The 25,524-nt window shown below is 40.9% G+C and overlaps 1 protein-coding gene across 1 annotated transcript; it reads left to right on the forward strand.

Annotated features, from left to right (window-relative positions):
- The first annotated feature begins 1,446 nt into the window (after window positions 1–1,446).
- On the forward strand, window positions 1,447–21,435 carry dab1b (DAB adaptor protein 1b). Its single transcript, XM_030774822.1, has 12 exons — window positions 1,447–1,513; window positions 9,745–9,884; window positions 12,690–12,788; window positions 14,236–14,367; window positions 14,474–14,593; window positions 15,107–15,145; window positions 16,028–16,093; window positions 16,512–16,571; window positions 19,660–19,716; window positions 20,146–20,245; window positions 20,545–21,120; window positions 21,284–21,435. The coding sequence occupies exons 1-12, from the start codon at window positions 1,447–1,449 to the stop codon at window positions 21,433–21,435; spliced, it is 1,608 nt and encodes a 535-aa protein (XP_030630682.1).
- Window positions 21,436–25,524: the final 4,089 nt, after the last annotated feature.

The following is a 25,524-nucleotide window of genomic DNA, read 5'->3' on the forward strand; positions in this document are numbered from 1 at the left end:
GCAGCCACACATCACATTAAATCATTCTCCCGACTAACACAATGAGCCATCGAGGTCTCTGTCGTAATGAAAATTGCATTACCGTGGGCACCGGTGAGGGATAAAAATGTCTTTGCCTTTTTGACACATGAATGCTTTGTTGAAGATGGTTCCACAGTTTGTGGAACAGTATGCCAGTGGCCAGAGTGAATTTACACTCCCTCAACTTCATTGGAAAAAGTGTCGGGATCTGTTTGTGCAGGGGACGTGATGTTCTCTCTAATGCAGACAGTTTATAGAAGGACAACGTAGTGCTTAATTGATTTTTCCATATCATGCTCACCCTGTACAGTCAAAACACTTTAAGGCTGTCGAATGGTCAAGACAGACTATTCAAACAGAGTAAACATCTGATTGAAATATTTTCTGTTTAACCATTTTTTTTCTTACATGTAGGTTTGCCCAGTGTCACACTCAATATGGTTTTGTAGTTAGAGCCTTAGAGCATCATGAGAGCCCTACTGATTGATGAACGCCCTGACAACTAGCACCACAATCATCATATTTAATGTCTTTGAAAATAGTCATGCAGAACTTTATTTAGAAATATGTTCCAGAGAACCTATGTTGTTGACAGTACTTGTACATGCTTCTCAGACTGCAATGTTACAATGCAGTTTTTGTAGGTAAAGATCAACGTCAGATGAACGTTTCAGGGATCTTTTATCTTGTCGGTTTGTTGGCCTGTATACAGCAGTACATTTCACATTTACTAGTTGTTCTATGAAACCTTGTCCTAATATTTCACATTCACTCTGCCTTTCAGTATGTTATGTGCTTCCCCACTGTGGGGAAGGAAAAGACAGTTGACAGATTTCATTGGTGCAGCTGAAGATAACAGTCCTTTTGTGCTTTTACTCCCTTTTAGTCCCTCAACAAACTCATTTTGTGATCGTTTATGACAGTTGATAGAAAAGACTTTGGAAGGCAAACTTCCTTCCTTGAGAAAGGTGGCCCAATCAGAAATGAGCCAAATCTAATGTTTGTCTGTGTTTCTCTTCTCTGTCTGCCCTCAGTGCTGGAATGACATGTTCTGACAGAGAGTACAGCAACAACTGGAGGCCAGATATGGATCTCACATTTGTCTTCATGACTGGGCTAGGTCTACTGCATCAACACTGAAAGGATCCAAAAACATACATTTGAGTTGTTGTGGAGTCATTCTCATACATTTTCATCAAGACAACACAAGACAAATACAACACAGACAGTCACCATATAGAAGGAAAGACGTTTCAACAGGACCCAGTCACTTGTCCCTTGGGGAATACGCTGCAGGTGTGCATGGGACTTGTAGCTCAGACCAGAGGGATAAAGGAGTATGTTGGAGTTCTCCTGAACAGGACGACAGGACTGCTCCATGCCTGAGGATCTCCATGATAGTGAGAGGACCACAGACCCAGGAGGATGTCAACAGAGACAGAACTTCAGGCAGGCGTCAAACCCACGGTGAGAAAGGAGTCCAAGCGGAGAGGTAAGGTCCTCTTAGTGACATTTGTTCACATTCGCACAGACACATGCACACAGTCACACATCACACAGACACACACACATACACACACTCACTCTGCAGACTATTATTGTTTCCCCAAAGCTGCATTACTGTTCATTACTGTTGAAAATACTAGCACGTGGGCACAGCAGTTCTGTCTTGTGGGTCTGGCTGTCTCACACTGCTCTTCAGAGAGTGTGTTATTGGTGACTGATGGATCCCTGTGTTTGGTGTGTTTGACAGTTTTACAATGCTGGTGCTTCAGCTTGATTTAGAGCAGCACAGTGCTCAGTAATTGTCTTAATGAGTCAGATTTCCTCCTGCTATCCTGCACACCCACACACACACACACACACACACACACGCACACAGACAGACAGACAGACAGACAGACACAGACACACACTCACACACACACACACACACACACACACACACACACACGTTTGAAGGACAGATTTGTATGGTTGCAGTAGTATTACAGATCAGCAGCGGTGAATATTTTGCCTGTGGTAATGATACTGTAGAAATAGACAGATCATTCGGACCATACTCATTAACCCAGTCATGGAAAAAGGTTTAGAGTATGATGCCTGCTGATTGATTCTGCGTATTATATCTCATTCCATAGAAAATAACTGTCAGCGCAGGGAGAAGGTTTAAATCTCTCCATCCCCAGGGCGGTAGGTCATTTATATTTACTTTTCAAAACTGCTATAACAAGTGTGAATTTAAGATGAAGGGGATTAGATTCAAAGAAATTAAGTGGTTGACTGTTTTTGCCAATAAGAGATTAAATATTAGCACATGATATTTGTCTATTAGAAATAATAAAAAAATACATGTTATGCAGAATTAGAGTACAAACACACAAAACAAGAGAAAATTTAAAATGTAAATTGAGAGCCATGCACAGAGCTGAAAGCATGCTAGTTTAAATTCATGTGTAAATACAGATAATCAGCAGTGGCTTGTTAAATTCTTTGGACAGATATGCGGTTACCTCTGAAGCCTGTAGTCTCATTGAGATAAAGCCAGCGGAGAATCTCCTAATGCAGTATTTCTATCAGTGTATTGGGTCGATAGCAACGAGGTCTCAGCACAGGGTCAGTTTTGATGTTATCAAACCATACATGTACCGGACACAGTTTTTTCTATTGCAACTCTGTGTGTGTGTGTGTGTGTGTGTGTGTGTCGGCTGCATAGTGATTTTAGTATCAGAGATGGAACACCCCCCCCCCACACACACACACACGCACACACACACACACACACACACACACACACACTCCAATCACGTAATGAGCAGGGAGAGTGCTATAATGCCCAGAGTGAATCGTAGCAGCCGCTGCATCATCCTGAGACTGACGTGGAATTAAATCGACTGAGAGCGAGTGTGAGTAGAGGGGGGAAAGAAAAAAAGAAGATGGGAGATAGCTCATCTGTGACATGGTCTCTTCAGTCCAACCCCCCCCCCCAACCCTCTGCTTAATCTGAAAAAAAAAATAAAATACAATTAGGAGACAAGCCCAGAGATATAGACCATAAATGTTGCGGCTGACTCACACACACACACACACACACACATACACACACACATACACACACACACACACACACACACACACACACACACACACACACACACACACACATCCTTTCTCTACTACGTGCTCTCTCCCTCTCCCTCTCTCTCTCTCCCCTTCTCTTGCTCTTTTGCCACCCTACCCAACCCCCATCCCCTGTTCTGTAATGAATAACGGCTCTCTGTGGCACAGTAAATCTGGATTCACAGTAAATCTGGATTCACAGTAAATCTGAATTCTTGTCAGAGTGTATTTCTTGGTCCCGACTTTGTCCTGATGGCTATTTTATTGCCCGTGTCTGATTCTTCATAAAAGATAAATTGCATCACTGATAGGAAGCAACATTGATCCATTGATTTGAGAAGTGTGTGTGTGTGTGTGTGTGTGTGTGTGCGCACACGCACCGGAGGGCTTGAAGTTGCTTGAGTGACTGTGTAGTTTGCTGTGAAGTCCTGGCACCTGTATGATTTAAGCATGCTAATCAATTTTAGGCTTCAGAGACTCCCACAAGGCCATGGCAGCACAGCGCACGTCAATCTCATCTCTCTCTCTCTCTCTCTCTCTCTCTCTCTCTCTCTCCCTCTCTCTCTCCCTCTCTCTCTCCCTCTATCTCTCACTCTATCTCTCCCTCTCTCTCCCTCTCTCTCTCATTCACTCTATCTCTCTCTCTAATCATGTCCCTTCAGATTCAATGAAACAGTGATGCTCTGGGGCAAGACTAATACCACAGTAGGATAAAACTTGAGTTGTGGCTGTGATTAGATGCGTTTGCCTCCCCTTGGGTTATAGTCACAGAAATTGTGTGTGTGCGTGCCCGCACATGCGTGCATGTTTGTGTGTGTGTTTATCAAAGTGAGTACGTCTTCAGTGAGTACATCTTTAAGTGATTAAGTCTAGATGAGTATGTCTGTGTGACTAATGTCTAAGTGAGTATGTCTGTGTGAGTAATATCTAAGTGACTATATCTTTGTGAGTATGTCTGTGTGAGTAATATCTAAGTGACTATATCTTTGTGAGTATGTTTGTGTGAGTAATATCTATGTGACTATATTGTTGTGAGCATGTCTGTGTGAGTAATATCTAAATGAGTATGTCTGTATGAGTATGTCTAAATGAGTATGCATGTAAGTGTTAAGCTCGGCTTGTATCACAGTAATATTTTGTGACAGATATCGTGATCGGCACAATTTGTTTACTAGACTTTACAAGACTTACTTTTTTTCCAGCTGTAAACAAAACTCTCGAAGCAAAGTAATATGTCAAAACAAAAATGAAACGTTAGGAGCAGAGGGAGCTGAGGGAGCAGTGGCAGTAAGAGAAAACTCTGGGGAACAACAGGCTTTGGGTGAGAGACAAACACAGCCCCTCTGTGAATCCACGCTGGGGAAAACAGATTTTAACAGTGGCTGATATGAATCTAGACAGTGTACGATTTGATTTTTCACCCCGTGGAGATAAAAAGAGAAAAGCCCTCCCACCAGTTTGCTGCTGTCAAAGTTCCCCTTGTCCATGGAATTGCCTCGCATCCTTGAATTTCCTCCATCTCCATAGCAACCGTTGCTCTCTTGCAGTAATTCATGCAAAAACATCTTTCAGGTATACTCACACGCACACCAGAGACAGGAAAGTCCATGCAAGCTGATGTACACATGTGTGAATGGATGAAAACAGACACATACATACAAACGCACACACACACACACACACACACATTGATTATATGAGTGTGTTTGTGTGTCTGTATTGTGTTACATAGATAAGATGTGATTCAGTTATACTTTGCGTGTGTGTATGTGTGTGTGTGTGTGTGTGAGTGTGTCTGTTGAGTAAATGTTTGTAAAACTTACAGCACACAGACACATGGAAGAGCCAGATGGTTGAGACAGATTTGCCCTCTTCATGCATCTTGATTTTGTATTTATTCAGCTTTCTCTATTCCAGTGCACTCACAACACACAAACCCAACACAGTTAGAAAACCACACAATATTTTATAGTGTCAGACAAACAAACATTGTTCACAGTGGTTGAATTGTCTTTTTGCCTTTAGAAACATCAAAGTTGACTCCTGTACAATCTGTATGTGTTATTTTGCTGTTTGCAGTCGCAGTCACACTTGTTTTTTGTTTTGTTTGTTTGTTTGTTTTGTACTGTACAGTGAAGTGGAAGAGTAATCCGTGATTACTACCACAGACTGTATCCATGTCAGCTGAACTCTGTAGCTCTCATGTCAAAGATGTCACTTTATTCATTTCAAACAGGATCAAAGGTCATATCTTGTCAATGCCAGTTTCCAAAAATCAAACGGCTTGCTGCCAAATTTCTGTTTCTGGGAGGCTGCTGACTATTGCCCATCTGGTGCCATCTGTCCTCTTCCAGTGCCCATCTCAGGGAGGCGGGTGGAAGTCCACTTATTTGATGCTGGCTGGCACATTGCATGTAGAAGGAACAGGGTGTCTGCTCTATAGACGATTCCAAGGCTGTTTTTTTGTTGGCCACAACATGCTTGTATCTTTAAAGCAAATTAATCAATTAATTTTGGCTCTCACTTATATTGATAGTGTCTTGGTTGGATTAACTTGTCTGGACTTGCCAAGATTGGCTGTCTGGAATATTGGATTGTTACAGAAGCCGCACAAAATGTGGCCATTCACCACTAAGAGGACTGTCACTGTTTGACAGCGTCTAGTTTTTCATGCCGTCCAACGTTCTCCCTAATCCTTAAACTGTTTAATCAGTCCACAGATGCACTGTGTTTATCTAAAAGAAAATAATTCAAGCCATTTAAAGCACACATGGACTGTGTGATTTTTAAACAGCATACAAAAAACCTCCAAATTCAGCCGCATGTGAGCTACATCAGACAAGAATAAACCAGCACCTGTGCATCCTAGAAAGGCTGTGTTTTTTTCACTATGCCCAAGGTGTGTTCAGAGTCCTCCACTGAGCACTACATTTTTTGGATCTATTTATAGCTGTTAAACTGTGCCCTGCAGTGACTCAGGTCCCCATAACACAGAGAACGCATTTGCCATGATGTGATCTGCCTGCGTGCTGTGGGCCACACTGAGGGGGAAGGCTCTCAGTCTGTGAGAAGTCTGATTGGCCACATACATCACCTGGCTCATGGACGGCTGTGCTCGTCGCCTCATGCCTGGTCTTACGTGGACACATGTTGAATTTTCTCAATTGCCATGCCTTTCAGCACTTTTAACTATCAGTATTTTTGCCCACATGTTCAGGAGACCAGTGGGTGTAACTGGCCTTTTGTTCCACTCTTTTATTGTGTATGGTGTTTTACTAACACTATTGTTGGTCTATTTTTGTATCAGAACAGATATAATGCCAGAGGACCATATGGCAGGCAGAAAGCTGCTGCTTTGCTCTGTTATAGGGCACAGGGAATGGGAATCTGAAGGTAGAGGGTCTTATTCTGTCAAACTCCAGTTTAATGCAACAGATTGAACCACTGCTGTAATGAGTATATGGAAGCCACAGTAAACCTCATTGATTCTACGCTCCCTTCTCTGGTGGCTTTGATTGAGTTGTGGTACAGTTATGGCTGCAACTTTGGATCCAGCAACAGAAACAGTGTAATAGCTTATGAGCACAGTATCAGGCTATGTGGAGTGCGTAAGAAATAGTATAGAGGAGATGTACGATGCATGCTACAGTGGGTAAAAAGTGGTTTGATGGTGTACCATAATGTTGCCTTGTGATAAAAAGAATGATGATGATGAAGACAATGGTGATGATGAAGATGATAATGATGATGATGATGATGATGATGATGATGATGATGATGATGATGAGTAAATGTCAGAGATGCTGCAAATGGTAGCACAGAGGAGATTTGCAGTACATGCATGCTATATTCACACTCTACAGAGATGGGGTATGTACCCAGTCCTCATACCATTCCAGACATTAATTCATGACATCTGCATACCTTAAAAGACTGGTCCACCAATCAGCAAAGCTGTAAATAGCTACGTCAGGTGCACAGCTGATAAGGGACTCATGGAACAAAAGGATGCTTTCTGGGGCCTTCTTTGGCAGTGCCCTGGATGTCCGACACATGGAGATGAGCCAATAGTGGCATACTTTGATGTGGCCTGTATCAGGACATGGTGTTTGATGTGTTTATGTTGAAATCACTTGAACCCTGGAGAGGATCAGCTAAGGCTAAACAAGCTGAGCTCAGAGCACTCCAGAAGGTCAGCGCCATACATGGGCGTTATTGAGTTACTGTCAAATGGTGTTTGTGTTGTGCAGACTACAACACAGAAGCACTTTGTCATATTGTGAGTCATGTCACCTACGCTTACTTTATTTCAGTCTGTATACCTCACTGGTAAGACCACACATCTTCAGCAACACTGATTGCAAAAATTTACAGTGATGAGAGTGAGTGATGTCTTGAACTCATCCCACAGATCCTGAGTCTTCTCTTTATTATAGCCTCTTTGTGAATCCCCTGAAAATATGAAATATCTTGGGATAATACCCAATGGTACTTTGTGTTTTATAGTTACATGAAAAATGCTCTTTTGAGATGGAGCCAGCATAGTATGTTTCTGTTTTGATATGACTGTTTTGATAGACATTTCATATTCTTACATTTTTTTAGCTTTATCTTTCTCAAATTTCAGAGGCCCTTGATGAATAAATTAGTGTGTGCTGCATGTGTGAAGTGTCTGAGCTTCCTGCAGTTTTTCATGTTATGTTAGCATATTACTCAGAATGGGACATGCAGCAGTTTCATGTGATGTGGTGTTTCTCTTTTTTCTCAGCCAGCATCATAAAGCCTGTCTGGTTTTTTTCCTCAGATCTCTGACTGTAGCCTATATAGCCTGTAACAAACGTGTAAAAAACTCTGGGAAGAGTTTAGGTGTATTGCATTTGTGTGTTCTGAAATTTAGTTTTCCACATAGTGGAGCTTAGCATCTTTCATGAGAAAGAAGTATGTTCTATTTATTGTACATTATATTTTTCATTGAAGTATATTATTTATGTTTACATATTCTATTTAATCAGGTTTGAAAAATAAGTGTATATGAGATAGTATTAATTTTTTTTACATCAAAATTTCTAGACATGGCTGTGAAGCAGTCCTTGCCTATTAGACTTTTGTGAATGTCTTGTTGCTTATTAACAAGTTTTATAAGCGAAAAAAATACTGGATAAGACACCACTCCCCTGAGCTGAAGCTTCATGATATGGGTTTTTAGCTGTCTTACAGGAGAATTTTTTCTTCTTCTGTAAAAAAGGGCTTTTCTGTGTTTTGTGGAATCCACTTTTCCCTCTTGTCTTGACAGGTTCCCTGTTCACTGCAGGAGAAGAAAATCAACATAATGCTTACACTACCGTGTTACACAGTAGAATTGGTGTTCTTTGTATGATGTGCTTGGTCGACTTTACAACCAAAACCAAAGCTTTGTGTTTTAGCCAAATAGTTCCTTTTGGGGGCTGCCAGACCGCAAAATGTTTTCCACATGGATGTAGACTCTCCTGGCTGTATTTGTTCTGTAAACCTGGAATGAGAATTTGAAAAGAGAGGACTTCTTTGAGTGCTCATTGCACTGCGGCCACCCTGTGTGAGAGGCCAGAATTGTTAGACCTCTGGGATATTCTTGGCTCTCTTGAAATGCTCTGATTGGTCTTGGCTTTAAAAAGCCCTGAGCTTGAGGTGGTGCCATGCAATCTCCACTTCTTCAAAAACATCTTGATCATTTTCCAACAGGTATTCAAGGACTTTGGATTTTTTGTTTGTATGTATGAAAAAGAGTGTGAATTCTCCAGAAGAGAGAATTCAGAGTAAAACATCTATATTTTAGCACAAAATCTGTTTACTTTGTGACTCCTGTTGTCCTTATGGGGAAGCCCGGTAGAGACCTAGTGTGTTGGTCCATCTGTTATGATGGGTTTTTCATGCAAATAAATCTGTTTAACTAATGTTGTTTATTAGTTGTGGTTTTGTGATAAAGGTTTATTTGTAAGGGTTGTGTTTCTTGTAAATGTAAGTCTCCATGATCACACAGTGAGCTTGTCCTCTGCATTTAACCCATCCAACACACCAGTAGCAAACACACAGATCACAGACACAGGAGCAGTGGGCAGCAATGAGGTTAAGTGCCTTGCCCAAGGGTACACAGCCGTGGATATCAGTCCAGGGAACTGAACCAGCAACCCTCCAGTCACAAGCCTGGTTCTCTAACCTCTACACCACAGCTGCACGATAGGGGGTGTTTTTTAAGGTTTACATGAGGTTTATAGCTTGAGATGAGGTATGTTTGTAAAAGTTGTGTGTGTGATATTCATAGAGGTTTGTTCGTGTAATATTTAATCTGTACACTGTGCAGTTCATATCTCTATGAGGGTTATGTCAGTTGATTGATTTGATATGGATTGATCCCTCACCAAATGCTCCATTAGCTCCATCCCCCACGCCTACATACACACACGCCGAATTCGACAGTGCTGTATGAATTTATGTATGAACTGAACTGAGTATCAATATGTTTGTACACTTTGTTCCCTTACAAACTCAAATCACTGGTATCTCTTGCTCTGTCCTTCTCGTCTTCTGTCTGTCTGTCTGTCTGTCTGTCTGTCTCTCTCTCTGCAGGTCAGGATCGGAGTGAACAGGCGCTGATTAAGCGCTTCAGGGGTGATGGTGTACGTTACAAGGCCAAGTTGATTGGGATGGATGAGGTGTCAGCTGCACGTGGAGACAAACTGTGCCAGGACTCCATGATGAAACTGAAGGTAAGGACTCATCCAGGAGGAGCCATGCAATGATAATAGGGAAACATGTTTATGAAGAACATAAGGACGTGTGTATATCAGGACGTACGCCAGAGGAATTCACTCGTGCTTCTCAGTTGCTGTCTCTGACCTCGGCCCTAACGGAGGTTTTCCCTTCCTTTATGGACAACATGGTTTTGTTTTTATCTAACACACCTGAGTCTAAGATCTATCTCAGGGATTCAGGATTCAAATCCGAGCTATGCTACAGCTACCAGCTGTGGTTGGGAGTTCAGGAGAACACAGGTAGCCGTGTTTGGGTGGGTCAGTGAATTGTCCAGGGTCTTTCTCCCTCTCTAGCTTTTCAGTAGTTACTGAAGGTCCATCTGCCGCCATGTAGCTGTGAATAGAATTAAGCGAAAACTTCTCCCAATGTGTAATGTAGCTTGACAATACAATACAACTTGTGGTGGGGAAAAATGAGACAGAGGAAGTGAGGGCTAACCTCACTCTGTGACATCCTGGCCATGTGTCATGGAGGCTTATGAGGTCTGAGAGAACTGGTCATTCCAAATAGAGAAAAATCAGGGGGAAATTACAGAATGCAGATTGTTTATTTTTAGGGAAAAACATGAATCTAACGTAACTGATCTGAGGCATGGAGATATCAATGAAGCAAACTCATGTGCATTTGCAGTTTCAGTTTCAAAGCATAAATGTACTTTCAGTAGATAAAAAGTGAATTTCTTGTTCATTAATGCCAAGCACATTCCAAAGGAAACTTTCTCTACCTCATACTCATCCTAGCAAAACCATAGTATTTGTTCCAGTCTTTGCTCTGAGTCTACACAAGACACACCAGACCCAGCCAAGCATGAATATTACGCTGTTTTCACATACGCACTACGGACTATGTCTACAGAATCAGGTTTTTGCATTTTGTCACAAGTTGCCCTTTCAAACACATAGCACACAACAGGAGACTGTCCTGTGTCAGACGCGCTCTCACCTACTCGAAATACTCCGTATGGTTTACGCGAGGGTTAGCACCTGGGTAGAGCGTGCAGGAGGAAGGACATGACACAAGAAGTACGCTGTGAAAATTGCAGTGTTTTGTTTATAACCAACTTTTGTCTGATGATTTCAACGTCGGCACTTTCCGACAGAAGTTCCCGAATCTCGTCGTCTCTCCAGTTAGACATTTTCGTTGACGTCTTTGTGTAAATGGCCCTTCTTCTTCACCCTTGGATGTTTGGATTCTTCCAGTTTCACGCCTGTCGCAGGTTAGAAACAGGCATCAACATGCCCACTTGCTCACTGTGCATTCTCTGGACTATAATCCGCTCTATTCACGCATAGACCCAAATGAAAAAAAACGGAGCTTGTTCTAGGGGGCTGGTAGCATAAAGTCTGTTTAGAATCTGATTCAACTGATTCGGACATTTGTGTTCACACACACAGCCCTTCCAGTTAGAATCTAGATCATTTTAGGGTTGCAGCGCATGTGTGAAAGGGGCTTTAGAGTAGGGGTTTCACCAGACTCCTGTGGGAGTATGTCTGCTCCAGAGGACAGATCTCCTAATTCTACTACAATGGCAGCAGATAAAGTCAGATGGTCTGTGTGGTGCCTTGTTACGCTGGGTTATGCCCAACTATCTGCATAAATACACAACAACCTAAATACTTAGACTTCCACCTTAAGTTTCAAAAATGTTTTAGGTCACACAACCACTGTCCCTTTCCTCTAAAACAGAATAATTGGGGATGTGAGCTCCTTTAAGAGATAAATACAGAGTAATATGTACTTTGAACAGATGAGTATGAAAATGAATAAACCTCTTTCCTGCATCAGGGACAATGAAGTTCCCCTTCAGCAAAAATGTTAAATGCTGCAGTTATAAAAGAGAGTACTCCATGAGTATTCCGCTCATGGCCTGTGTGTAAGTCCATCTCTATGCCTCTCCTGGAGTAACAGTCAATACCTGCTTGCTATTATCTGGGCTACTGCATGGAGTGATAGATCTCTGATGAAGGGCCTTTCAAGGCAAAGAGAGAGAGCTAATCCACTGAGGCCAGTGGCAGTTTGTCGATGGACTTTCAGTCTGAAATTTACTGTTCATCACCATGGCACCCTTTGTTCCGGTAATTCAAAGGCGTTTAAAGCAGGCACTGGCAGGTCTGAGAAATCTCATTAATAACTCTGCTCAAGCGTGTGTGCGTGTGTACATCTCTGTGTGTGTCTGTGTGTCTGCATCTGGGTGTGTGTGTGTGTGTGTGTGTGTGTGTGTGAGTGTGTGGCTCCATGTATCTGTGTGTATGTTTTCATGTGGTTGAGCTGCATGCTTCATCTGTCCTCCACATCAACATGAAAGAGATGTTGGCTCCACAAGTCACCGTACAACGTGATGAAAATTTTGAATCATTAAAAATGAGAAACCATTGGAAAATATTTGACCTTGAGGTTTCAGTCGGCTTGGTAGGCGAAGTTCTCATGTCTCTGGAGAGGGGTTTTCTTTATCTTTTTTAGGAAATGGACAGTCAGCAAAGCAAGGCCGACCTGTTTGCCACTCATGTTGTGAAGTGTGCTGAAAAACGGCAGGAGATTTTTGAATAAAGGAATAGGTGGATTTAGGAAGAATATGTCAGCAAACCCTTTGGTGTCACTTGCTCTCCCCACCCCAGCACGCGCACACACACACACACACACACATGCACACACACGCACACATACACACACACTCACACACATATACACTCAATCTCAAACTCCTGATACTTTTTTTTTTTACCTCCACCTTTTCCTTCCCTCTCTTTCTTCCCTGACAGGGAATTGCTGCCTCGGCACGATCAAAGGGTGAGCACAAACAGAGAGTGTTCGTTACTGTCTCCTTCGGCGGAATCAAGATTTATGATGAAAGATCAGGGGTGAGTGATGCCGTCACATGTACCTCTGGACCTTCTGGTACATTTAATGGTAAAAATGCGTAGTTCTTTCTGATTTGTAGTGGATCCATCTACAAAACTAGCTAGTTGTGTTGTCCACTTATGATTACTGCGAGTTTGTTTCCACACAACATCTTTATCACCATGCAGGTGAAAAAAGTTAAAAAAAAAAAAAAAGTCTCAGCCACAGTATCAGTGAAAGGCTCACACTGAAGTCAGCCTAGCACAGAGTCTAGCATAGAATTTACCAGGATAACCTCCAGATGTCCAGGCACTTTAGGCTCGCTCTCTATGGCCACATACACAAATTGGTCTGTGCTCTGTGTATTTCTGACCTAACATGATCCTCAGTCCTTTCCCTTTGGAGTTTTAAGAAGTTACCTGGCATCCAAGTCAAAGTACTTGATCAACAGCGACAACAGCAAAACAGATAATGTTGACATTGATGGACTTGTGTAATGCTGATAAAGGAAGATATGCTCTCAGATTGTCTTACTGAGGCAAAGCATGGTTAGCATAAAAAGAATGAAACCTTGAAAAACATCGAGGAACTCAACAGAACTTAAATCAAGTGACACATGACTGAGTTTGCCGTGAATGACTCGTCAAGTCTCATGCACTCCTATGGTTTCTAGCAGAATATTAGCATTGGAAATTCAGCCTTTTGTTTGGATTGGAGAGAACCATAGATTGTGGGGCAGAAGATCCCTCTTAACTTGCTGTTCATGGAACATTGTGTGTCATTTTGAATGTGTTTGGTTTTACATGCAGACCTCTCAATCTGGACTGGTTTGTAAACGATCTTTCTGAAAGGACATCAGTAATCTTAATTAGACTGATGTTTTTTTAATGACATGATTAAATTCCACCACTAGAAGCACCTAAGGTCACTCAAACTGTGTATCCTGTTCCCTGCATTTACTGCATTGATTAAGTAACCTATTATTAAATGGTAAATTTCACTAGCTTTCCTCCAATGTTAATTACTTCAAAATTATGATCGTTTACCCTCTCGCAAGTCGTTGTTCTCACTTCTAACTGCAGTGTTCCTGCAGTGATAAATCAGCCTGTCCAGCTCAAAAGCCAATCCAGCCAAGAAAGTCAGTCTTCAGCATCCAGGCAGTCACCCCATAGACAGCCAGTCTTCAGCGCCCAGACAGTCGTCCCATTGAATAGATTTTTACTTATCTGTAAATGTTGACTAGTTGGGCTGTTTTCCCTCTGGTACACTTGATATTTCTTTAAACAGTATCTAAGGGCTTTTTTATACTGAATTAGACCATTTAGTTGTTAAAACAGCTCTGCCAAAGTCAGGAATCATCAGATATTAATCTGTGATACCAGAAAAATTCTAATTGAATGTTGAGGAAATTCTTTGGTACTGAAAAAAGCAGAAACACTTTAAAATCATGTTATGTGTGTTTCACAGGTTCTCCAACACCACCACGCAGTGCATGAGATCTCCTATATCGCAAAAGACACCAGGGACCATCGCGCCTTTGGCTACGTCTGCGGGAAGGAGGGAAACCACAAGTTTGTGGCCATTAAGACAGGCCACTCTGTGAGTGTTCCCTCCTTGTGTTCTATTCCTCTCTCACAGATGTCTGAGGATAGCTTCCTTTTATGTCCTCTATTCACCCATCTGTGATCTCTCCTGTGTTTCACAGGCGGAACCTCTTATCCTTGATCTGCGCGACCTCTTCACCCTCATCTATGACATTAAGCAAAGGGAGGAAGTGGAGAAAAAAGCACAGAAAGAAAAACAGTGTGAACAGGCTGTCTACCAGGTAATGTTGCACATCTGCAGACACACATCGATTAAAGAATAGAGTTATTAGAAACCAACCAAACAAACAAACATAAACAGAAATACATAGTTGATCAGTTTTCTTTGTTTTATTTGCTTTTGATCTGTTATGAGATTTAATATAAAAATATGTACTCAAAATGATTATTCAGAGAAACATTCATACTTAGAGACAGTCTTAAACAAATGTATTAACGGCAAGTGTCTTTGCAGAAAAGTGCAGATCTAGAAGAAAAAAAAACTCTAAATGTCAACTTGTGAAGTTGATGTATTTTTATTATTTTCTTGCCTCCTCTTAGTATAAAAGTTTTTTTCTTTTTTCATCTTTTTAATGTGTTTTGTAACAGTGAGGGGATGTAATAGTCAGAGTGAGGCTGCAGTGTATGTGATATCTTAATTGTTTTCCTCCCTTTGACTCTACTACCCACTGCATGATGGCTAACACCATCTCTCTGTTCTCAAACATGCCTCACCGTCTGATTGGCGGACACAGACGATTGTGGAAGACGATGCTGATGACCCAGTGTATCAGGTTAGAAAAACATTATTTGCATCAACACCCACCGTCTAAAATAACCTCCAAAAAAGTGGCGATTGAGAATTTCCTTTTTATTTATGTACAAGCATGAAGCAAATAACATTTTTTGTGTGTTAATCTCCATGGTGTGTTTGTATTAACGATTCACTTAATCTTCATACTCTTAATGTTGCTCTCGTAGATGATCACAGAGGTTATTATTGCTTTTAACCATTCGATTTTCTCATTGCCAACACCTTCATACACAGCCATATTTTGTTTCTCTTCTTTTACCCCCTGTGTATTCTCTATTAAGGGCCGTATACTATCCAACCTGTTACATTCAGAGATTTTGCCATTTGTTGAACCCAGAACTCTTTTGCTCAAACTGAATACAGACAGCATTTAATTCTGTACTTGAATCTAGCTGATTTCTGATTCTTTGTCGTTTTATTTTTTGTTTTTCTTTTCGTCAGCGGTTTTGCTAAAGCCACAAAAATGAAGTGACTTTATCAAAAGCAATATTTTTAATTAGCTCTAGTTTGTCTGTTTTTGTTAATATCTCTTTCTGATCGATTCATGCTCTCTTATTACCACAAGAAATGGTACAGTGGTGTTTCTGCTGAACTCAAATTTTTAGCATCTGAAAGCATGTCCACATATTTTAAGAATTTTTAATATTATCATCAAAATAAATGATGCCAGTCTATATTTGGCTGTTACCATGGAGTTTGCCAGGTGTCAACATTTTTGCATGGGAGCAGTTAAGCTAACCATTGTAGCATGTTAGCATGGATTGTTGGCAGTGTTGACCGTGTCTGATTCGCTACCTCCGGGGCCTTGCCCACTGTCTCTTTCTTTCTCTCTCCCGCCTTCTGCTGCTGTGTGTCGTCATAGTACATTGTGTTTGAAGCTGGACACGAGCCCCTCCGTGGCCTCCAATCAGAGGAGAGCATTTACCAGGTACTCTACCCAGCCCCGCCCCTGCCCTCCCATCCCAAACCCTCTATAAAACAAGAGTGGCAGCGAGGATGGGCTTTGGTTGCCATATGATTAGGTTTTTAGGCACATCTGAATTGTTCGATTTTTTTTTTTTAGTTATAGTTCACTGAGAAGCCTACAGCTGCAGATTTTACACTTTTAGAGAAACAAGACTCAACAGCAGATGTGAAAAGACTGTTCATGTTTATAAAGATAATAACAGCCCTACTTTTATTCTTTCATTTAATTTTTTCATACGTATATGCAAAGAGCATCTCAAATATAGGGAATAATTTGAATATTATTTTCAATGATCTCAGGGGCTTTGACAAAGTCTCCATGCTTGTCCTTGTAGACTCGTGTTTATGTACTCTTCCTAATAACGTATTATAATTTTTAGGTCCCCACCAGTCAGCAGAAAGAAGGAATCTATGACGTTCCAAAACGCCATCTTTTGACTGTAGGTGTTCTGTGCCTTATTCATCCATCCAACCAAACAAACCTCTCAGAACCTGCTCATCCTAGCCCTCCAAACCCTTCACTTTACCAAATAACAACCAGCCATGGAGACAAAGCCATCTACCTTTAGGATCCTGATATATTTACTTTACAATACATATTACATACTTAATATAATCTAATACAAAATGTAGTTGTATTAATCTCTTTGTGTTTCTCTTTGCTTCAATTTTATTTCACATTATTTATTGATTGATTTATATGTTTATCCATTTATTTATTTACTTAATTTATTGATCAAGACAGTTGTGTTAAGAATTAATTAGTCACTCTAAAATGATATTTTTTACCTCTGATCCTCTTTGAGTATGCTTTGTGTTGCAAGGCAGTTTTGTTGTTCCTCATTAAGAAGGAGAACATAGGGCATAAAACATGAAAGGGGAGGATACATACTGGATCACCCATAAATATTGTCCAATCACAGTTTGAGTCTGGTGAAATTCATAGTTTTCAAATTCACAATGAAATCATTCAGTTACTTTTTGATTGAGTTGACTGATGAATATGTTAAAGCGTAACGTAAGGAAAGGAAATATTTGTTAACTTATCTCATATATTTGGCTCAGTTTTTTTCTCCAGTGGATGTCCTGAGAGGTTTGGTTTTGGGTTGTGTCTCAGTTTGGCTTTGCTTCATATTGATGTGAGAAGCTTTTTGCTTATGGTCAGCGAATGTGTTTTCCCCAGATAAACAGTTGTGGAGTGAGAGAGAGAAAAGATGTTGGTGGCTCAGTTCATCTGACCCCCCCACCCCCCCCCCCACCCCCCCTCCCCCCCAAGCACAGGCTGTAAGTGAGAGAGAGAGCAGTTTCAGCCAGGGTAAAACAGAAAGGGGATATATATATATATATATATATATATATATATATATGCGCATGTGTGTGTGTGTGTGTGTGTGTGTGTGTGTGTGTGTGTATGTGTGTGTGTGTATATATATATATATATATATATATACACACACACACACACACACACACACACACATATATATATATATATATATGTATGTATGTATGTATGTATATATATATATATATACACACACACACACACACATATATATATATGTACATGGACAGAGAGAGAGAGAGCGAGAGAGGGAGAAAGAGAGAGAACTATATATAGATATGTATATATATAGTTCTTTTTCCATCTGATTCGGTTCATAATAAAATATGATGGCAAGACCTAAAAAAATTGAAGTAAACTTTAATTAATTTTGAACTTTCTTCCAATCCAGTTAAACTCTGATGTGGAAATAACCAAGATGAAACACTGAGGATTGGCGACTTAATTCTCATATCGACTGGAAAATGTAAACAGGACAGCTGAATGTCTTAAACTGCCCTTAGAACACATGTATCCCAAAAAAAAAGCCTAAAAAAAAAAATAGAAACAAAAACAAAATAAATGTATTGCGATCAGGCCTTAGTCCCAGAGTTCGTGGCTGCTATGCTTTACTTCCACAAAGTGCTACAGCTTGTCTGTTCATTCAGTCGGAGCGTTCTGAGTTGCTGGAGCTCATTTGTTCATTTGTGCCAAATGACTGACTCTAGTCAGGCCTCATATTATTCAGACATGGCCCAGACTCACTGATTTCCCATCAACAACACTGACAGCATCACTTAACCTTGTCTCTGCTTTACTGTTTGTGTGAGTGTGTGTGCGTGTGTGTGTGTGTTTGCAAGTATGTCCATTTATATTATATGTTCTTTATTCCCTAACATCTTAGTTAATGTTAAAAGTGCAATGCATAGAAATAAGTGGCACGGATTTAGCACTGTGTTTGGATTTGCTGGACAAATATAATCTCCCAGTGTCATAATTTCATATCCACAGCCACATTATTCATGCACAGGCTGAGAGAAATACATAAAATTTTTAAATTCATGTTAGAGTCAGCTCTATAACTAAAATGTGAGTAAATATAAAAGAAAAGCAAAGAATAACACCAAAGATAGTGGTTCATTAAAGAAAAAAAAACGTAGAGCTATATAAGAAATCTCATATATTGCACCTTTAACCACCTCCAGGACATTTTAAGCATTTTTTTGTCTATTGTGTATCTCTTCATTGTGAATTCCATGCTAATTTTTGTCCTCACATTTCATTCCACTGTAGTAGCAGTGTGCTGCTGTGTGCTGATATACATTATTATACAATATATGTAATGAGTGTGATAGGGGAAAGTGGGGTCCCCTGTGGGGTCGTTCTCATAATTATGTATAATAATCTGGTTTTGCATTTCCTAAATGCTGCACAGTTCTACTTTAATATGTCTGAACTATTCTGTACATGGTAACTGAAGATATTACTGTCAGCTACAGCATAAAATATAATTTTTCATATTCTCCTATAATTTCTGGACAAAAATGCTTAATATGTTATTACATTATTGCTATAAACTTAATGATGTTATGTATCACAAGTCAAAGAGTTATTTTTACAGAATAGTGGAAATTATATTATCCTGTTGGTATTTTTTGTATGGACGGTTATAATTACTAGAATCATTTTCAGATAAAGAAATTATCAAGAGTAAGATTTCCCTCTCTTTTTGACGTATAAAGGTTCAGAGGGAGTTCAGACGCCCTCAAGACTTGCCTTGATCACTGGTATCTGCAATCAGATTAAAAAACGGATAAATAGAAAATTAAGAGTGTGAACTTGTGGTGGATAAAACAAAATGTAAATTCAGTGGCATTCTTGTTTAGGGGAACCATCAGAGCTCTTTACTCTTGTAGAGTCTGTTTATATTTGTGAAATCACCAGATTGCTCTGGGTCTTTTCTTGAGCACTCAGCCTGTTGGTGAACCAGACATTCTCTGTGCGATCTTCATATCTATAAGCATTATTGAATAATTATTTATTATCTATGAAGATAATATAGATTTCCTCTGTGGTGAGCTTAAGTGAGTTCATCTTTTCCATATTACATCTCAATCCACACACCTTTAATCTGACCCTTCTCCCTCCCATCCTTTTCCCTCCTGTGTTTCTCTTCTTTCGCACTCTTGGATGGCTCATCTCAGAACATCAACCAGTTTGACCTTTTTGGGGACATGGCAACTCCTCCTGACATCCTATCTGTAAGTCGACACTCAGATGACCAAACCAAGTAACTTTAATCAAGCCTTTAAGCAAAATAAGCAAGGAGTTGACACACAGTTTCTCTTGAGGTAGAGAAATCAGTTCTTGAAACCTCTGTTCTGATTTCAAATCTCCTCTCAAGGACTGCAAATTTGTGGAGGAGTGGTGAGGGGTGAAGTTTGGTTGCTGAATATTCTCTACCGTAATCTCTGTTCTGTGCGTCTACATTTGAACCTGAAAAAACTGACATAAACAAAGACTGAGACTCTAATGACACTTATCACACTGGCCAGATATTTGATTGTCAAAACAGCACTTCAGTGGCAGTTGGACTGCATTTAAACCAAAAGTACTTTAAAAGGTCATGCACATGAAGGTTGAGCACTTGAGTGTACTCACATAAGAGAGGTGTATCTCTGCACCCACAGATGCCAGCATCACCTGCTAACACACTAGACCCAAGACGGAGGAGACGGCAGCACCCTCCTGAACTCCTGACCCACTTCAGTCCGCCAGCTGTTCCCTCAGGTAACCCTTTCACCAACCCAAAACAACAGCTAACTTTAGATCCCTTTCCATTCCAAAACAGGGGCTCAATACTCTGTCCACAAAGTGCCATGAAAGTTCTTAATGCCTTGTCCATGAAGATTCTCAGTCATCCACGTCATAGTTATCCAAGAAGGGTTGAGTCGAGGGCAACTGGACTTGGTTGTAGATTCCTGAAGACATTTCAAGAATCTACAACCAAATCCAGTTGCCCTCCACTCAACCCTTCTTGGATTCTTAATGCCTTGTCTTTCCCTTACCTTCGTGCTCCTGTGCCTCAGGGTACATGACCATGGGGGCTGTTCAGGCAGCACAGTGGGCTCAGCAGGCGACCCCTCTGGCGTTCGGCGTTCCAGGGCCGTTGCAGGTGGCTCAGGTGCTGCCTGGGGCCACTCCGCTCATCTGGAGCCAGGCCCCTCTGTTCCACACCACCGCTCCCTCTGGGCAACAGCAGTGGGCCTTTGTACCAGCTCAGACCGTTGGTGTCGGAGGGCACGCCATCCCTCCGGCCGTGCTTCAGGGTCTGGTTCCCATTGCAACCATGCGACCTCGCTCCTGCGAGCCATCTGCGCCAACATCAACAGTGGCCAGTCCTCAGCACACGCTGGACCCGGCTCTGCAGTCAAACAAAAACAGCGGTGAGGACCCACGTGTGGCAGAGGTAGAGGTGGGCATGACGTTACCGCATGGCCCAATGGGAGAACAGCCTGGAATGACGAGCACTTCGCACGTCCATACAACTGCCAATGTGCAACCAGGTGGCACACAGGAAGGAGAAGACTGCTGTAGCGAACTTGACCTCTCACAGATGACCTTGACTCCAGGGTCATCCACATCACTGTCGACTACTGATTCCTGTGAGAATTCAAATTTTCATTATAGTACAATGATCCTTACCTTGTTTTGCCAGGTCTAGTGCCGATAATTACTGGCAATTAGAATTTCACATTAATAAGGCAGATAGACAGATAGAAACAGATAGACATAAAAGTATTGTTTGTTTTCTTTTCTTCTTTACAGCCGCCACTCCTGCCCCCCAGCTCAGTTCCCCTGCCCAGACCCCTCCCTTTGTGGGCACTGACATGGCTGCCAGCTTATCACCCTCAGTAACAGAGCCCAGCTCCCACCACAATCAAGAGGAACAAGCTGCTACCCCTGAGGTACTCTCCTGATTGGTTCAGATGAATGGACAGCTAGCTTTGGATAGCACAGTTTTATTGCATATTGCATTGCTTTATTGTTGGGTGCTCCAGTTGCTGTGCCTGGTTAAGTATATGTTGGAGCTGGAAGCTTCACTTACTACATCTAAATCTGACCCCTACCTCTATATGTGTAATAGGACTAATAGGACACTCAGTTATTTTCAAATGTGTTGTGGTGTAAAATGGTTTGTCTCTATCTGACACTCCTTCACAAAACTAAAGGTACAAATATGTGCTCTGATTGATGTAGTGTATTACAGAACACAACTCTTTTTTAAGTTTAAGTTAAGTTTCAGTGATTGCACACACACACTGTGAACAGTGAATTTGTCCTCTGCATTTAACCCATCCAATACACCAGTAGTGAACACACAACAGATGCAGGAACGGTGGGCAGCATTCCTCTGTGCCCGGGGAGCATTAGGGTTAAGTGCCTTGCTCAAGGGCACACAGCCATGTTGGGCCTGGGAATTGAACTGGCAACCCTCCAGTCACAAACCCGGTTCTCTAACCTTTAGACCACGGCTACCCCCAAGATGCCCCCAAGATGGCTTTTAGTCCAAGATGGCTGCTGAGCCCCCTGCTATCCTGTCTTCATGTATGAGTAGGGATGCCACCTTTGATTGGGGGGGGGGGTTAAACCATATTTACAAATATACTATGTCAGTAGGACAGTAGGACTTCCTACTGTCTCTCTTACCTATATTTGTCCACACAAAACACAGGTGGCAGAGAACGGATGTCCTTGGGTGGGCCTTACCCATTCAGAGAAGTGTTCTCTTCTCGCCTAGTCTGAGTTGTATGTTGGAGATTGTTTTTTCTTTGACGCTGGTGGCTCGTCCAATTTTGTTTTGTTGTCCTCCTCATCCGTTTCTCCCCAAATTTCACAAAACTGACAAAATACATAGAAAGTTGTTTTTGTTAAAACTAACTTTACCTCTAACTAGCAACTGGTGGGGTCGTGCCAGCAGTTGCTAGGCAATAAGGTAAGCTTTCATATTTCTGCTACCAATCAAATCAAAGTATAAACATGGCCAATTATCACTTTGTTTTCCCTGTTTTTACCCATTTATGGACACAGTATTGGATGTATAGACCGTTTCAATGAATATTAATGAGTTCAGCAAATGACATCATCTGTTCCCAGATAGTGTGCACTAGGGGGGATACGATGCATGTCAAGAGGATGGACAAACAGACAAAATCTAAATAATCAGTTAAACAGAAACTGCAAAAATTGATTTAACCTATTGAAAACTGGGACATTAAGTTTCCAGGGAGAGGGAATAAATTTTCCAGGACTGACTATTAAAAAGAAGGACATTCCCAGGAAAACTGGGACAGGTGGCAACCCTATGTATGAGTCAATCAGGCATGCTGATAAAATTGATTAATTGAACTGTATTTAAGGCATATATTACAGTACATTTTGAATGTTTTCCCATGCAATTTATATTTTAAAGTTCGTGTGTAAAATACATAGTTAGCTTGTTGGCAACCGTTAGCTGGATGGCTCACCAAGTACTGAGCACTGCCAGAAGACATAGTGAAGGATAGCCTAAGAGTTAGCAGATAGCCAGCTAGCAAACTGACTGGTTGATAAATGTACAGTCATATCAGAAATTAAACAGTACCTTAAACTGTACACTGACCAAGAGGGCAGCATAGTATAGGAAATAAGGGTGGAAAGCAAATACACACCTGTTATTACTGCTATCTCAGTACACAGTAATAAAGTGCAATTTTAGAAAAAAGTATAATGATCGATGGACTATACTAAGAGATCTGATGGAGTGTCTCACTGCTCACTACAGACTCACTGAGACTCAGTTAGTGGAGGTTATCCATTTATGTATGACATTAAAATGGCTTAGTGGAAGAATTAACCATTGTGCTGGTGTCTGACTAAACCCAGTCTTCTTCATGTCTTTGTCAGCACCCTGTTCCTCATTCCTAAGGCAATAATTCACTATGCACAAAACTTGTGGTCAAACTGAGATGCAGTCAATTTATTGTTGTTGGTAAACTTATCAGTGTCTGGGTATGTTCCTCGCAAATTCAACCTGCACCTTCTCTTACTCCCTTCCTAATTGTTTCCTCTGTCGTCAAGGGAGCCTGTGTCACGGAGACATCAGCAGAAGCCCAAACAAACTCAGCCAGTCCCACACAACCAAATGCTTAGAGGTCAACATAAACAGGGAGACAATCTTTGAGTCTTTGGGTATGTGTCGGTTCTATCTTCCTGTTTTTCTTTCATTCTGCATATCCGGCAACACTAATGGGTGTCAGGTTCTTTGTTCTTTTTCATGTATGCATGGTATTTTCATCAATACATTTAGTATTTTCAACAAGGATATTGTCTCAGCAATATAACAGCACATGTTACATGAAGAACACGGTCACACACAGATGTCTCGTGCTGAATACAATAAAAAAACAGGATGTCGTTTTCTTCAAGGATTTTGAGTGAACTTGTTATAGTCTCCATTCTGACTTTTCTCCCAACTTAAGATTCTACTGTTGACCAAAACACATTGTACCTCATCCCCTTGTTCTCCAGGAGGGACTCATGACTAAATTGTCATAACAGGGAATAAATTGCTCTCTACTACAGAACATTTACGATGGAAGGTTTTTTGATATGTTCCACCTACACTTAAATCAAGGTGACAGTATGGAGGAAGGTTTTGATTTTGGATTCTGAAACAATGTGGTCAATGCCCATCAGTCAAAAATTTGTAGAACAGTTTAATGTAAACAGGAGATTGAATTGAAAGCCCTCTCTAAGCCACAGTTTCCCTAAGGACATTGTATAAGTTAATGTTCACTTATGTCATCCAAGCGATGAGTTATGCCTATGAGTGAGACATGTTACCATAACGACAGAAACACAGTTTGGTAACTATAGTAACACAGTTATGCAATACACAGCTTTTAAACATCTTAGAGAGCTTCATTTGCTGTATAGCCAATCACAGATCTAGGCTGATGAAAACTATAATCAGTAAGTTCTTAGAGGCAGGCACCATGTTCCTCTTAACTACACTGAATATAAGCATATAAAATGACTTAAGTTAAAATGAGAGCTACCAAATGAGGTGAACGACAAATCCATCAGTCAGATGGATATGACATTCAAACAAGTTTCAATTAACCCTGACAGACAACACCACAAGAACAGAAAGCAGAGAGAGAAAGAGAGAGAGAGAGAGAGAGAGAGAGATGAACCATACAATCAGCATATAAGTGGACAGGTAACTCTCCCCAAAAATGACAATTCTTTTACTGCACCAAAGTCTAGATTCCAGTCATACTCAAAGAAATCAAAGCAGCACTTGCATTAAAGACAATAAAAACAAGGCTTTGTGCTGTTCTGCAGACTCCAGTGTGAATAATGACAAAAATCACCCTTGGCCAGAGGGTGTGTGATAACAATTGAGTGCAGGCAGGAAACAGATACCAGTTAGGATGATTCCCATTAACCTATGTCATTAACCTATGACACTGAGGAGTGTGATTCTGAAATGAAGTTATCCCTGTTTCACATTGTCATGGAGCAAAAGGTGATAATTATTCTCATATGCAAGCAAATCTGCCCTGCCTCTGTGGTTTTTCTCTTTAACACTAAGAACTGGTGATTTAGACTGGAACATAATCTCTTTTTTGACTTCATGGTCAGTTTTATAACTGTGTGCTGAGAAGAGGTCATATGACTGTTGCTTAGCGACCGAGTGTCAGTGCTGCCCATATGATTGAGTAAGATGCTGAAATAAATTGAAATAAAATGCCTATTCTTTTTTTAGTTTTCAGTCCCTCTTTTCTGTTTTGTAATTTATTATGATAATTCTCAGTACATTTTTAAACTTACTATCCAGAATCAGTACAATGGCAGTTTTATCTGTCAGATGCCACACATTTTCCACTGGACTGGAATGACTGAGGTGTCCCTTTTAAAGCTGACAGACAGACAGGCAATTTTACCTTCTTCCCTCTTATTTTATCATGGATACAACTGTACATGGGCCCATTTCATTATATAGCACAGCAGTACTGAACACT

This window comes from Chanos chanos, chromosome 5, assembly GCF_902362185.1.
Source record: "Chanos chanos chromosome 5, fChaCha1.1, whole genome shotgun sequence".
Classification (NCBI taxonomy): Eukaryota; Metazoa; Chordata; class Actinopteri; order Gonorynchiformes; family Chanidae; genus Chanos; species Chanos chanos.